The sequence below is a fragment of the Rissa tridactyla genome, chromosome 4 (genome assembly GCF_028500815.1).
Source record: "Rissa tridactyla isolate bRisTri1 chromosome 4, bRisTri1.patW.cur.20221130, whole genome shotgun sequence".
Lineage (NCBI taxonomy): Eukaryota > Metazoa > Chordata > Aves > Charadriiformes > Laridae > Rissa > Rissa tridactyla.
Genome location: NC_071469.1, coordinates 5,299,473 through 5,316,294, shown reverse-complemented (window position 1 = coordinate 5,316,294; position 16,822 = coordinate 5,299,473). Strand labels below are relative to the sequence as shown.

General features: G+C 37.8%; 1 protein-coding gene across 1 annotated transcript in view; it reads right to left on the bottom strand.

Moving 5' to 3' along the window:
- PRMT3 (protein arginine methyltransferase 3) overlaps window positions 1-16,822 on the bottom strand; it is a 62,546-nt gene that overhangs the window by 39,610 nt on the left and 6,114 nt on the right. The window contains exons 7-10 of the mRNA XM_054198987.1: window positions 13,560-13,701; window positions 10,367-10,432; window positions 4,276-4,397; window positions 907-1,006 (exon numbers count right to left, since the gene is read on the bottom strand). Coding sequence (XP_054054962.1) covers window positions 907-1,006; window positions 4,276-4,397; window positions 10,367-10,432; window positions 13,560-13,701 — 430 coding nt within the window. The remainder of the gene's footprint in view (window positions 1-906; window positions 1,007-4,275; window positions 4,398-10,366; window positions 10,433-13,559; window positions 13,702-16,822) is intronic.

Sequence of the window (16,822 nt, the reverse complement as noted above, 5' to 3'; positions counted from 1 at the left end):
AAACCTGTATTTTGAAGTGCTTTTTCAAGGTCTACGGTATGAGGAGACTGAATAGTCCACAAAAAAGTCACAAGGAGTGTTTCTTGCCACATTTTTGATAAGGAAGACTTACTCAGTTGCTATGAATTCAGACTGGCACTGGGTCTTGTCACACAAATTTCTTTATTAGGATCAATGGCAGGTAGCAGGCACAACTGTGTCACCAGCATGACAACAGTCATCAGTCAGTAAGGACATGAATAAAAGACAATAGGCCAATGGCTAAAATCCAGTGGATTTCAAGAAAAGGTTCATTTACACCCTGCATACTGCATTTCCTGTTGGCCATCATCTGTATTATGTACTTCTAAAATCAGTTATTTTATACTTGCACTAAAAAACTACAATGATTAGTGAAGTTGTTTTCAAACTCTCTCTTTCTGCAGGTTTCCCAGCGTGTGTATGCTCCTCACCATGCTTCCCACTCAGTCACCATAGTCTTTAGCCATCTTTGTGGACTAAAGGTATTTTACTCATCAGAACGATCTAGCTAGATGACTAATACAATATTTCTCCGTTACTTTCACTTGAGCAGCTATAATGGTATTATTCAGGAATACAGAGTACTTCTGTAGATTTGCATGCTAAGTACGTAACAAAATTACTGCTGTACCCAAACCAGCTCAACTGTAGAGAGCCTTGACTTGAAAAGAGCGTGAACAAGAGGGATCAGGAATTGTATCTGCGTATGACACAATCAGGGCCATCATCCCATCTCCCACATCGTCAAAGACAACGTTGCAAGCATGATAAATTTTTGGTTAAAAAAATAGCATCGCTTTAAGAATCATTTTTCAAATGAAATAAACCAACACATTTTTTTCCTGAAAATAACTACGTCTTGAAAAGAATATTCGTGCACCTTACCATCCATTCAGATATAATTACATCCACTTTTTCCAAAGGCAGATCTACGTCTTCGATTCTTCCTTTGACTAATGTAATGATATTTTCAAGTTTGTTTAATCTGCAAGTCACAACATAAACAAATTAGTTTGTATTTCCAATTTATGCCACCAAGAGAGATATACTGATGCCTATATTTTGCATTTTTCCACCCAATAATTGTTTTTTAACTAATTAAGAAAGCACTAAAATGTAATATTCCTCAGTGATATTTCAGAGGGAATGTTTCTGAGTATCCAAAAACTGTAGCAGATTAAGTGTCAGTCAAAGATAGCAGTAGATCGGTATACCTCCAATGTGCTGTGCATGCAAATGTGTAAGCTTCAGAAACCCGGAAAACAGAGAAAAGGACAATTTAAAATGATGCTCCTCCTTACTTAGAGCTGCTTGTTCCCAGTTCTCCTTCTTTGACCCCTGTAGCATAAGTCTACAGTGATTAGAGCCTACTCATCACACTAGGATGGCAATGGAAATTAACTTCCTTACAAAGCTGTTTTGCACGACTTGGTTTTTTATTCAACAAAACTAGCTGCAAAGTCACGGAGAACAAACATTCTCCCTCTGGATGAGTATTACAGTTACTCCACAATAAAGGCATCCTCCCCGCTGTGATTTTGTCCAAAATCATCTGCAATATTTAGTAACTGCAGTAATCAGGAATTACCTCATGTGCACGTAAATACAACCGTCCTGCGTCAGGAGGAAGGTACTGTGACATGACTACAGTTGTTGAAATAAAAACTGCATGACAATGAAACTACTAAATAGATAAATCCTTGAAATTTAGTCTTTTTCTTCTTGGCAAACTATATTAGTCTTTCTTGCACATACCATTATTACCATACCTGTTCTTATAGAGGGCAGAAAAGTATTCCCACCAAAGAAATTTATCTTTCCACTGCTGTTCTTATCTCTGCCCCTTCCCTCCCTGTCCTGATGTCTTACTCTTCCATTCTGTCTGGCTTTCAATGCAGACCAGTAATCACATTAAAAATTCAATCTAAAAGATAATGGGAGAAAGATCAGAATGAAGGGAGAGAAAGGAGAGGGTCAAAGGGCTACTTGAACATGTGGGCTTTTGGAAAGATCAATTAAATACTCTATGCACAACAGTCTTCTATTAGAAGAGTAGCAGTTCATCACTAGTGTCATAATTAATCCTGCAAACAGAAGTAAACCCAGAAGTTCAAAGTGAGAAAAAAAAATGCTAAAGAGCTATCACCTGCAACAATATTTCAAGAAGGACAAAAAGAGATCTAAGGATGTGGTCATCCTAAATGACCACATACAAGGACATGATTTAAAACAAAAGAGAGGAAAAAGATTAATTCATTACATACTTGTTTTCAGTTGTAAGGTATAAAAAAAAAAAAACCCAACAAAATAACGTAGGTTACATGTTGTAGGAAAAAGATGCTGTTTAGGAAGTATACTTCAACTTTCTATTCTAGCGTAACAGTGACGAATGACAAAAATCAAGTAATTCACTGCACTAGAAATTTTAGGGGCAGCTATTCCCAGAAAGAAAAAGAGCAGACAAACATTTAGTTAAAAGGAAGTTTACGACATAACCTTGGGAAAGACTCATGCCACACACAGGCCACTTACTCCAGTTCACTTACACACGAGGGTTGCACTCTGGCTAGTAATTAGCATGCTAGAATTCACAAACCTGAATTCTGGGAGGGACAAAAGCACTCAAGCACGTACTTTCATCACAGGTGGACGCACACTGCAGTAGTCATTTTTAAGCTACACAGAGTTGTTTAGTATTTCAATAAATATTTGTTAATCCATTACAAGTTTGTCAGCTTTTTTCTTCTAGGAAAAGGAGGTTTAACAAGACAAATATAAATTGTTTTGATGTGAATTGAAAACTTTAATGGGAATTGAACATTTTATAGCAGAAGGTATCTATAAATGTGCAGCCCTAGCGATGGTTCATTGTGTACTTCAAGTGGCAATTCATCACTCTCCAGAGAGTTTAAAGGTTTTGATTTGTTGTTTTTCTTAAAGGCTTTCCCTTCTCCTCACCAAAGGTGATATGTGTTGGCTGATACTTCTATCTTCCTTTAAGTATAAATAACACCTAAAGGACTTTGTGTGCACTTGCTGAAAGAACAATCCTACGTTTGTCATCTAGTACATTAGAAATAAAACACCATTTCAAATTTGTAACCACTCTGAAGACGACAAGGACGCCTGGGAAAAGTTCTCTTTAGAGAACAAGTTCTTGTGCCATAAAAGGATTTTGGTCAAAGTTGCACCTAATGCTTAGAATAGCAGTTTTCGACAGACGTTTATTTAATAGAATTAATTTTACAGCATCCAAGTGTGTAGCGTTGCACTTCCAATGTGTGAAGTGGTATCTAACCTAAAACTTCTGCCTAGACAACCTTACTTCTGTACAATTTAAGCTTGCACAAAAAACGTCAATCCCAAATTCCTCAATACCTACCTTGACTTTCTTTTCAACAGTTGCTCTTACAAAAACAACCAAACCCAAAAAACCTACACACCTCAGTATCAAGAGTACGCATTTTCACCTACATTTCTCCTACCTCACGCTAGGAAATACTTTTTAAGTCTTAAGATGCCATTGCTTCAATTTTACATATAGTCACAGTCTCACACAATATCCTCAACAGGTAAATTAGCAAAACGTGTAGTGGATAAATGAACCATTAGATGGGTGGAAAGCTGTCTAGACCGTGAAGTTCCAAGAGGTGAGAGAAGGAGTACAAAGCCTGGCAAGCTGGGTACCAGGGGTGTCCCTTAGGGTTCAATGCTAGTTCTGATTCTAATTAACACCTTTATTAGTGACCTAATAGGACAGAAAGCACCCTCAGCAAGTTTGTGGATAACGCCAAACTAGGGGGGAGCAGTTCACATGCTAAAGGGTAAGGGTGTTATTTAGAGGGACCTCAGACTGTAGAAATGGTCTGGCGGGAACCACAGAGATCCAGTGTCTCAACTTTGTTTTTTGTCTAAAAATTTCCAATTTTACCAGTAGCAACGTTTATTTAAAGCGTAAGAACAGACAATGGACTGGCAGCAGTCAGTTGGGGGGGGTCTAGTGCAAGGCAGCACTGGCCATATGCTAATGTTAGGAGGAAGGTCTGGGAAACAACCTGCCTTAACTACAGCCCTGTTTTAATCACCTCTACGAGACGAACAAACGACTCCACATCAAAACCTGTGTTAATCCTTAGGACAAAGAAGGACTTCAGTAAAAGACTTGCTGAGTGACAGCTGATCATTAACTTGTAACAGATTTTTAATAACTTTTTACAGCAACATTTAGCATGCTTTTCTCAGAACTTTTCCTACCTAACGATGTCCATGGCTTGATAGACGATTTCAGACTGGTCGACTCCAATCACTTTCTTCGCACCTGCTTTGGCGGCAAACATGGAGAGTATTCCAGTTCCGCAGCCAACATCCAAAACCACCTGAAACAAATAGGATGTTTGGGGTTTTTTTTTTTTACCTCCATCTATTTCCCTTGCTACAATTTTTCTACACATCTTTCTACATCAGTCAGATGCCACGTTCTAACAGAAGGAACAAATGGTAGCACCAAGTCTTACATTCAGAGATATCCAAGTCAAACCACAGTGCTAACTCCACACGCTCTACTACCCTGTACAGATAGACAACGAGGCGGACCAGCTCCAACCACAGATGAACTCATTCACATGGGAAACACTCACTAGCAATTATTTGGGCAACAGCTACAAAGTTACATGAACAGGAGAAACAGGAAATTAGAGCCTGAGCAATTTTAATCAGTGAATCAATAACAACCGAATTTAGCACTGGCACTGAAAAAAATATATTCTAACTACAGTTTCTCATTAAGAGTCTATTTAGAAACTTTATTTAGGAATCCTCTGCTAGAAATGGCCTCAAAACAGCCATCGCTCAAGGTGACTAAATTTCAAAAAGATGGCTGACAGTTTTAACACCTAGAAACGTTTTCTGTCTAACAGTATTTATAATCAAAATAGGACCAAAAAATCCAGGAAGATGGGATCCCTGAATTTTCATGAAAGAAAAATAAACTTCAGCACTACACTTGAAAGAAGTACACTCAACATAGCAATAAGACTCCTGCAAATGCTTGGGTTTAATCTCTCATGTATTAGCTACTGTAGGAAGATTGAAAAGTTTAAAAACACGAAGCAACTAAGAAAACAGTACCAAATATATTTATAAGCAGAGCTGAGCTGCCAGCAGTGTTGAACTTCATAAAGCAGAGATTTTATCAAATAGCCTTGTTCAGCCCTGCATATCATAATAATATAATTCTTCTAACTGCTGGAACTTCTCAACAGCTTAAAAAATACTACTTTTAATCTTGAATGTGTTATAGAAGATTTTTAAGCTATGGAGTTTCACAGTTGATGTTTTCACAGAAACACAGAATTGTTGAGGTTGAAAGGAACCTGCAGAGATCACAGTCCAAAAGCAGGGTCTAGAGCAGGTTGCTCAAGACCACATTCAGATGGCTTCTGAATATCTCCAAGGATGGAAGCTCCACAACCTCTCTGGGCAATCTGTGCCACTGTTCAATTGACCTCACAGTAAAAAAGTGTTTAAACAATTGCCTGGAGTTCAACCTGTGCCCACTGCTTTTGTCCTGTCCTTGAGCACCACCGAGAAAAGTCTGGATCCACCTCCTTTACTCCCCCTCACCATCAGGCATTTAGACACACTAAAATCTCCTCTAACCCATCTCTTCTCCAGACAAAACAAGCCCAGCTCTTTCAGGCTCTCCCTATATCACAGATGCTCCAGTCCCTTCATCACCTTTGCAGTCTTTCACTGGACTCACTCTAGGACACTCATTCACTCTTGCACTGGGGAACCCAGGACTGGGCACAGCACTCCAGAAGTCATCTCCCTGAGGTACATGAAAAGGCACATCTCTCGACCTGCTGGTGACAAGTCTTCTTCCTAATGCACCCCAGGAGGCTGGTTGGCTGCCTTTACCATGAGAGCGCGTGTTGCTGGCTCACAGTCAACTTGGTGTTGACCAGGATCCCCAAATTCTTCTCTGCAAAGTTGCTTTCTAGCCTGTAGCCCCCCAGTCTCTGTTGAGTGTGGGGTTATTCTTCCTTTCCCAGCTGTAGGATTTTGCATTGCCCTTCGATTGCCCCAAGCCCTTTGCACAGGACCCCCGTTGGCCCATTTCTCCAGCCTACAGAGATCCTTCTGAACAGCAGCACAACCATGCCACATATCAAGCACTTCTCCCAGTTTTGCATCATCTGCAAACTCGTTGAGGGTGCATTCTGTTGCATTGGCCAGATCATCTGCGGTCTTATTGTTAGACTTCTACTTAATATAGTTAAACTTTACTAATGGTGTTAAAAAATTCTAAGCACTAAACCCCAAAACATTCTGAAATCTGAAAATCAAAAAATCATCTAAACACTGTGTACAGTCACTTGTACCATGCACAGCATTTGAGCATTAAAAGAATGAGAACTGTAAAGACAGACTTCCTTTCTCACACCTAAACAAGACAGTAAGCACAAGTTACTAAAACACTTTTAAGCTAACAGGAACACTGAGTCTGAGAATTACTAGTCATAAAAATAATTTATTACAAAGAAAAATTAACTTATCTCACTGTCTTTCCTTAGCACAGCATCCAGTGTTGTAAAAGGTGTCCTCACAGCTTTCATGACGTTAATTTTTTCCAAATAAGGTGCCAAATCACTCAGTAATCAATCCCACACTTGAAATATTTTGTAAAATGGAGCAGTAATTCTCAAGGCAATGATGCACCCTACTGACAAACTTTCTAGCTCATGAGCTATTGAGCATTCTTGCTTTGGCAGAACAAAAACTTGCATGTGCACTTTTCAACTTCACCTGACAAATAGTATCAAAGTAAGTACTTGAACGCTCTGCACATTAAGTTTGCTTGCCTTGCATACAACTCTATGTTTTGATGACGGGTACAGAGCAATTATTCTGAAGTCAGCATGAATAAAAATAGCCATTTATCAGCTATATAATGAGCTTCTGCTGTGGTGTACTGGGAAGAAATGACTCAAGAGTTGACTGCCACCTGTCTTCATAGTGCACCTTACAGTCTGGAATCAGACCAGAAAACATTAGCGTGATGAGTTTTTTTCAGCATCTTGTGTAGAGGCTGGGCACAGAAGTTGTGGACAGAGTTACTTTTTCCACTTGGAACTCTTTGCAGCTATGTTCCAATAGGACTCAATTCTACAACTCCTTCACAAGTTACATGTGAGTATGTAATGGCTACAGAAATCCCAAGGCTGAAGTCTTCTGGAGATGGGAATAGAAAGTAAAAAATCAATGTTCTTGCAGCTGCTGGAATCTCACATCCCCTAATATCATCTATTCTAACACTTTACCCGTGGTAGTTAACAAAATTGCTGAGCCATGAGAGCTGGAAGTCAGAGCCAAAAATAAACCTCTGTGAAAGAATGATATTGATGTACAGTTGCATGAAAGAGAGCAATCACGACAAATTGGAAAAAAATCAAAACAGACACCACTTTGGACAGCTGCCCTGGTCACTTAAAAACCCAGATGGAACTCATCTAGCCTTAGGCAGGGGATGGGGGTGGAGAAAAAGGCACAGGAGAGAAAATACACAAGCTGGAACAGAAAGACAAGCAGGATGATCACCAATTAGCCTAAGGACAAGGGTCTACAGCTAATGCATTCTTGCGGTGATCACATATGGCCTCTCACCAGAGATCTGGAGCAGCTGGATTGGCCATTTGACTATACCGCAATATACTGCAGCATCACATCCTTCTCTGCAGTCTAATCAAAACTAATACTCTACTTCTAGTAACAGAAAAAACATACTTCAAATTCAGAAAAACAGGAGGTCAGGTAATTTGGCCAGTTAAATTAATTCCATCAACGAACTTTTAGTAGGAACAATGTTTAAAAACTCATTTTTTCCCCTCAATATGGCATCGATGCCTGCCTCAGACTTCTATCTACAACAAAAGCTAACCATGGCAGTAGTGCTTTTCTAACCAATTATTTTTCCATCAGAAAATACTCTCACTGTAAAATGGATCACATTTCCTTTTACTGAGTAAAACCACCTTAGCTACTCCTGCTAGGTAATTTAAATTGTCCTATTCTCATCTCAAGTACATCTAATAGGTTGAAAATAAAGGCAGCAAACAGGATTCATTCAAGTTTTAATAATTTCTTTCAAAAGCTGAGACACAACAAACAAACCGGCTTGTTCTGAATAAAGTAAGCCTAATAAACAAACATACGTATTCTGTTATCATCTGTTACCGTGCAATCACACCTCTTTGGGATGCTACGGCTTTGCATCAAGAGCTAGTATGACCAATTAAGCTCTTTGACAAGCTCCTCCCAACCCATCTCACAGGTGTCCTTTCAGAAACAACAAAAAGCATCACTATGTATTTTTTAGGGAGGAATACCATATAGAAGATCTAGGAAATACAGTATCTGACGTTTACTCAGATTTTTTTAAAGTTTTAATCAAACTTTAAGGGAAAATAGCCTATTTCCTCAAGTTGGAAGTTTCATTCATTAATATGGTTCTGAGAGCATCATATAATACGTAAGTTAAGCAAAACATGGTAAGAGCTCCTTCAGCAGAAGTCTGTAACAGATGTCACTTCAAAGCTACACCTCTGAAAAAAAATCCCATACATTCTTCATAACAGCATTCCAAGCGAAAGCAACATCAACATATAGTCAGACACAGAAGTTAAGTGGGGCACTGGTCACCTGGTTGGAAGCTGTTGGGAACTCAAAGCAGTTGAGAATCTTTCTTTCCATTCAACTTCAACACACTATGACAGGTTTGGATATGCTATGAATTTGAGCTAAGAGTATCTTGATCAAAAAACTGCTGTAAAACACTCAATTCAGAAACCAGTTTGTAGATCTTGTGATAATAGATAAGCTTTTCTGTAGAAGTTGAATGCTTTCATGTGAATTAAAACACACAGAGTAAGCACACGTTTTCGAGCTGATTTCTGAGCAAGTGCAGCTACAGCTGGGGTTGAACCAATGTTACTTATAACAATTCATCCATGTTTTGTTTTGAATTTTAACAATACTTCCATACAACAGAGAAGAAATACAACCAATCCAGAAAAATTACTGTCCCACTAGGACACACATTCCATGTAACATAAGATCAGTCTTACCCTATGAAAATCTGCAGTTATCAATTTTAGGGGCATCTGTGAAACTAAATTTCTCCCAAGAAAGCTTTCTTTCCTTTATTGATCTTTCTTTGTTGTTGGATGAGCCGCCCAGCTATGCAGACACTCACACCTTCAGTGGATGGCAGTATGTTTCTACAACACTTTTGCTTCTTCTCTCATTGTAACTAACTTAGAAACATTTAATAGAAACAAGCTCGTGACATGGATTGAAGCAAAAAGGAATAAAACTCTTTTCCTAATATTTTTCTGCTGTGGTTGCCAAAAGAAAACTAAGGTAAGGCATACAAAGAGTATGCGCTACCTTGAAATACCTCCTGCCTAGCCTAAAACAAAAACATCTCTAGCACCATTTCCAAGTCAGGAGCTATCAGATGTGTACACTTTTATGACTTCCACAACTATTCTGAAGCCTTGTATTATCAGTTATTAACAAGGTCGAAATAAATCAAAACAAAAATCAACAGTCATTACCTTCCATAAACCTAGATATCGTGGCTTCACATTAAGAAATATCCATATACAACTTAAGAACGGTAAGTATGAAGTAGAGGAAAGCTAATCCAGAACAGAAGGCTGCAAGGCATAACTCAGAACACAACTAACTCGGCAGAAACAGAGAAGAGGAGGATCACAACTGTGCAGCGGTCATACCCACAATAAGATCATAAACAAACATCGGTGCAATCTCTCCACACTGCAAGTAAAATACTAATTCCTGGTTTTAAGTCCCTTAATGATAACCTAATCTGGAGAGGCTAAACAACACTAATTCGATGAATCAGTTGCATATGAATTCTTCCCCAATTCTAATTACACAGGGTTTCTAGGATGTTTTGACTGTATCAGACACAAATTGAAATTCACTTAAATCCTGGTAAAGAGGCCCTCTAAGATAGATTCCACTTAATATACTGGACAAGAAAGGCTCAACTTAACCCCGCCAAAATAATTAATGAACATCCCGACATGGCACACAGAACAATGACAATAGCGATCAGCACTTCTGTTATCAGCACTTTGCACCCTCCAGCAGCTGAATGGCACTCTACCACCTAATAAAGCCAGAGTACATTAAATCAAATCCTGTCAGTGCGATATTCCATTCCCAAAGCTACAGAGTAGCCAACCTGAAGGATTTCTACCACTTGAGAAAAAATAAAGTGCAGAAGTCATTGTATTTTCTGAGCTGTTTTACCTACCTTGTCCTTGAAGATATGTGGGTTTTGATAGATGAAGTCACGATAGCTTTCTGTACGCACTTTATCCTATGATTTAAAGAATAAAGAAGCGTTCACTTTTTTACTTAGGTACAGCGTATCATTTAAAAATAATGAAAAACTTGCTTTTCAACTTGTCCTAAAGATGTTTTGTGACTACTGCACTTAAAAGGGCTCTGCAATCATGGTAATTCCCATACGATATTCTTTCAGAATTTGCTGTCTTTGCAAATCAAGACAGCTGACCCTTTGCAGGAAAAATAAGAGATTATCTTGCACTTTTATGACCTGCCTGCTGCCTTTGATTTTGGATGTTTCAAAGTTCTTAATACCTTTTCCCCACCTTCCAGGAACAGCAGTAATAGAGTGGCAATACTGCACTGACTTTACATAACAACCTTCTATACAACAGTAAAAATTTGAGTCAAGAGCTCATAAAACATATTCTATCATTTTATTCTCTGACACTCTTATGACACACAGATTCCTTCAAAAAAGAATTATGGATCAGATTAACGTTTTCTATTTCTGAACAAACTGCAAATTTGCAAACCCTAAGACAAACTATTAATTAAAGCTGTACAGCCCATTCTAGGAAAGCCCAATATAATAAAAAAATAAACTTAACTGTAATGCATCATGACACAAGAAGCTGGAATGTTTTCAAGCATGTAACTAAACATTTATAGTATCTTAGTATATGAAAGCTAGCAGTATAGCTCAATCTACCAGCAAGGTAATCTATTAAACATTGATTCTCTTAATATGCATCAGCAGGTACACAAATTGACAGCCAAGTATAGGGTTTGGAATTGCTGTTGCAGTTCAAGGGTTAGAGCAAAGTAAAGGAAAAATTTTAAGCAATTTTTATCTCATAAAGACGAGTCTATAAATAAAACTGAAATATAAAATCCAACTGCTTATATTTAAGTTCACATTTTTCTACTATGGCAAGTAGGATATTTTTAGAAACAAAATGGAAACTAAAGACATTTTCTCTACTGAGAAAGAATAAAGTCTATTTTATTAGAAAAACAAGATCAAAACCAGAGACTGAGAACAAAAGATATGTTCATAAAAATTCTGGAGACAAAACAAATTATTTTGAGGCCCAGTTTTAAGTTTAGGAGGATTATCACACATGGAGCCCAAAGAAACAATTAGGGATGATTTTAGAAAATCGTACTTTAAAATTATACATAATTAACATGAATTAAAAAAATATTGGAATCCTTTGTTATGATATTGGTTTACTATGACGTTATATTCAGAGCAACTATTTTCAGTACTTCACCTCTATTGCAGTATATAATAGGATTTGCTGAAATGACCAAAAAAGTTTAAAAAAATAAAAAAAAATCGGAAGGCTCTGCATCAATCAAGAAAGCAGTCAGCTGGAAAGCTTTCAGCCTTGCATCCTGCCCACTCACGTTGCCTCAGCAGTGCCCCAACTTAATCAATACAATTCTAGCTGCTGTCGCTGCTGCGTGCACTGCTGCTCGAGTAAGCCACGGTCACTCACTTCACGTCTCTCTATTCATCAATTCCATTCTCTCACTCACCATTTCAATGTAATGCTTTTGCTTTGTATTTAAATAAAATGGTAGGGAAATTTATTAGATGATAGTCAAGAAATTCTCGAGCAAAAAAATACAGCACGGGAAACACTAGCCGTTTGGCCAGTGTAAAGCAACAATACTCTTCCCCCGTCTCTGAAGTATTTGCAGCAAAAAAAAAAAAAAAAAACAAAACCAAAAACCTGAAACTTCATTCTACCACTACCAAGCATATGAAAAAAAAAGGTTTTAAAATGGAATAGTGTCAGAAACAGACTTAAAATTCGGACAGCAAGACTCCTGTCTCAAAAATTTCAATGTAGCAAGCCACTATATATATACACAAAAATAAGGCAGACATACAAAGAAAAAAATCAAAGTGAATGCCTAGCGTATAGGAAAAAATTATATGCACGCATGATAAAAAGCAATTCTTTTCTTTAGTTTAGTGAAGTCAAAAGTCTTCTCAAAGGCATTCTGACAAATAGTCCCTGAAACCAATAAAATTGTACCAATCTCCTTGGGCAGAGATGCAGAATTATTATAAACTTCATTAGCAAATAGAAAGGCTTCCTCATCCTACAGCCTATAACTTCTCAACACCTTTATACAACGGCAAACCCAAACTTCTATCATTTTTATTTATCTTGAAAACTTAAACTATATTTCTCTAGACTATACATTTTAGAGAATATTCTATTTCTGCAGACATCTCTGGTCTTCCGTAAAATTCCCCCCCCGCCTTAATAATTAACCTCATGCTTACACTAATCTTAACGCAGATTCATGTGTATTTCTACGTTAGGGCCACTAAATGATTTACAAAGTGGCAAACTTTGTATGCTACCTGTATGGACAAAGTCAATTCACAACTCTGTATTCTATCTCTACGTTACGCAGGAATTGTATTTATTTCTGCCTTAAAATAAAACTGTTTCTGACTTTCACAACCATGATACCTTCTCCGAAAGGAAGCATTAAGAGATTTTGATTTACACATCAATTTTAAGTTGTTGGGTTTTGTATTAGTTTTTTTTTAAGTTAAAAGGGCATACACAGGTTTGCCTTTGAAGAGTTTTAAGCATTATTTTTTTATCTTTATCATATAAAGGGAGCATACACTTTTTCCAGCTGTTCGATGTCATTTTATGGATACCCTGAACTGTGCACAAATACCAACAATTTCTGTTTACCTAATGCAACAGCAAACCACAATATTTGACAAATGCTTTTTCCTAACAAATTTCAATTCTAAGGAAAATATAAACTAAAGAAAAATATTCAGTGTCTGTACTGTGTTTTATCCTTTACCATTTAAGCACCCAGGAAAAAGCTGCTTTTGACAAGGTAAGGTTGTGGTATAGATATCGTAATATAACTTCAAGCATATCTGTAGAGTAAATGATTTTATGTTACTAATGCTTCCCCTTTAACAGAATTTATACAAAGGAAATACAACTGGGAAAATATCTCTCAACCCAACTCCTAGCAAAAAACTATCATGTATAGAAAGGGTTAAAAATGCAGCTGCTCTGCAGTATATTTATGGGCACACAGCCCACTTCATTCCATCCTTCCTCTTTAGTCCTACTCAGATGCAGTTGAGATGACTTTCTAACCTTTAGCATCTCTTCGTGTATCCCATAATGCCCATAGGAGCTGAAGTAAACACCATCCTCATCCTCCTGCAGGTCTGCAATGGCGCTGGATGATGAGCTGCTCCTGACATCTGCGTTCATCACAAAATCCTGTGCAAATTGTCTGTAATCAATTTGAAATATACCCTTGAGACATGTTTATGGGACCACGAAAGTGAGGCGGGGGTAGGGGGGGAGAAGGGGCTTGAAAGAGGTAAGAAATCCAGCCTGCACAGGGTTTTTTTTTTTTACAACAATGGGACCGGTTTTAAGTGTGCAGAACCTCCCTCTGCCGGCTCCTCCAGGCTGCTGCACCACCATTCTCCGACCATCACCCTCCTGCAGTGGCTACTTTCTGCTTGCAACCAGCAAGTAGCAGTAGCGAAACATTCGGACTTCATTTCTGCTTTTAAGGAGGATTTATGTATTTTGTGCTCGCTAGTACAAAAGCACAGCGGTCAAAGTCGACAGGGGAATACAATGCGTTTTAGGCTGTGTAATGCAGACACGGACTCAATCCAACAAACAGCATAAGAAATACAAACCATACAACACTACAGGACTAGCGGAAGGTAGAAGAAAGTACTTCAGAACCGAAGCATTTGGGTAGAAACAAACCAGAGCGTAAAATTCAATTTATTACTTTAATTTAATGCTGCTTCTTCTTCCTCCTCCATAGCCTTGCATTCCTAATATGCATTGTTCTCTTCTCATTTCTCAAAGCAGTTTTGATGACAAAATACACAAATCAAGGGGTTTATCATGAAAACATATTAAAAGTTGACAAGCAAACTGCTCATACTATATCCAGAATATTCCTCGAAGGTCTATAGTCCAACATCAAAACTTGCATCCTAGACCACTCCAAAGCAGCGAAAACTCACCTTCAACAGCAGTCACACTTTTCTTAAACAGGGACTTAATGTATAAAAGCTGTAGGTAACATCTCATTACCAGTACCAGCCTTATAGAACAACAAAACCAAATTCAGCCCTGACGTGTCAAATACTTCTCTGCATAGCTAGTTTGGACGAGGAAGAGAAGGTGGTAAGGGAATTTGTATTAGAAGTTTGTCAACATCATAAACTTCCTGTATTTGCTGACATACAGGTAACGTCGGGATCTTATTTTTGATATTGCTCTTTACCATGGCAGTTTGTGTTTTCCTTATTTTTAGATAAATATCAAAATGGTAAAAATGGAAACTTACAAAAAATAGATTCCATAACACACAATTAAGTAAAATTAGCATTTTGTAAGATTTAAAATTTAAATTGAAAATTATTTAGAACAGATTCAGCGAACGGTTTCTCCAGCAGCACAAGACCAGGCCGGATGGGGCTTTGAGCAACCTGGTCTAGTGGGACGTGTCCCTGTCCATGGCAGGGGGGTTGGACTAGATCATTTTTAAGGTCCCTTCCAACTCTAACTATTCTATGCATCTATGTTTCTTACTGCAAACAAACTCTAGAGACAGAGCTGCCCTCTTGTCTTTTTAATTCAAGAAAAAAAAAAAGAAGATAAGTAAAAACAAAAGCCATGATCTCTAAACAGGGAACAGATGAAAAAAACTCAGGATACACAAGCCATGCTCTTAAATCTAAGTTACATCATATGCTAAAGGTAACCTGATTTATAGAGCTGCTGCCATTTGCGGGAGGAAAACAAAAGGTCACTAGGCCTCCTGCTACCTGTCTTTGCTTTGTGGCCCTTTCAATTCTCGTAATTCTGCAAGTCTACTCAGTCTAGAAAACTCGGAAAAACATTTCTGCAGAAATTGTTACTCAATTAGTGGGTGTCCTCTTACTATTATTCCTGGGCTCAGAACGCAACAATCTCTAGGGAGCTCCATGACCGATCCTGAAGAGTCATTAAAAGTCATTAAAAAACCTGAAGTATTTTTTCCACGTCTTAGAAAGCAAGACCTGCATAATTGCAGTCATGTTGTAACTGAAAGAAACTAGAGTTAATTAGTCTCCCAAAGAAGTCTCTCTATAGCATGAGAAAGCTCCTGGATCTTGCTTTTTTTACACCAGAAGTCAGACATCCAGCCTGCTAAATACCAGTATAAACCTATTTCCGTGACAAAAAAAATAGAAAACAAGTCACTGTAGGTTAAGGTCCTGCATGCTATTCTTGCTCCGCATCAGAATTCCAAGTTACCTTTATTTCACAAAGGTTTACCTGAAAGGAAACATCTGTAGATCGTCTCTTTCAGTGGAGTAACCTCCAGTACCACCATGAATTACAGCATATAGGCCACTACAATGCAACTGGTTCATCTGTCTATGATTTAAAACTGCGCTGCTTCATCAGACCTACATCTGGCTAATTTTTGCTGCCAGCCGATCCCTGCCGAATTGAAGAGCCTGCGTTGACAAAGAAAAATTAAAGGCTCCCTTTTACAACAGCAGATACTTTGATAAACTAAGCTCAAAAAGAAATCTATACAAGCCTGACTGAAATTCAGAAAGCTGAAAAGAAATTGCAACTGACGACCTGAAAAGGTTTTTCTTTCTTTCAAATTAAAAAGAAGGGAAGAATAAGACAAGACACACAGAAAAAAACCCCAAGTTTTCCAAGTACAGTGATAAATTTCTTTCATTCTTATTATGATGAATTAATGCACAATGTACACAGAGATATCAGAAAAGTGCTGTATAGCTATAAAGTACAATTCGCAAAAGTTAAACACAGCTGAAGACAAAATTGTTCATTTTTGACATGTTAATTGTTCACAGCTGATAGGCTCAGAATACATGAATTTATCTTGGTGTTCTTAGTTACTAATAACATCAAGTGTGTACTCTCAAAACATACAACAAACCTTCATACGTATTTTACAAAACGAGGTTTTTTCCACTTTTCCACAAAAGACCATGAATTATTTTTTCAAGTTTCTTAAATACAATTTCAGTTCTTCAGTGCCCAATCAGCGTGATCTTGAAATTATATGTTTGTACAGGATTTAATCCTATGTGACCCAAAAAAGAAGTTTATGTTACCATTTTATCCATGAGCATCATCAATTCATGTCCTGGAGACCTCAAGATTTAGAAGTAGCATGTACAGCTATGGGGATGTCCTGATTGCGATGCACTGAGTACTCTTACTAACAGAACCCACACCTGAGACTGAAAATAAAATAGCTGAAAAGTTGGTTTATTAATTTCACTGAAGGTTTCTCCAACCCATAACTGAATTATACTACTACTAATTATTGTTTGGAGCCATCTCTGAAAATG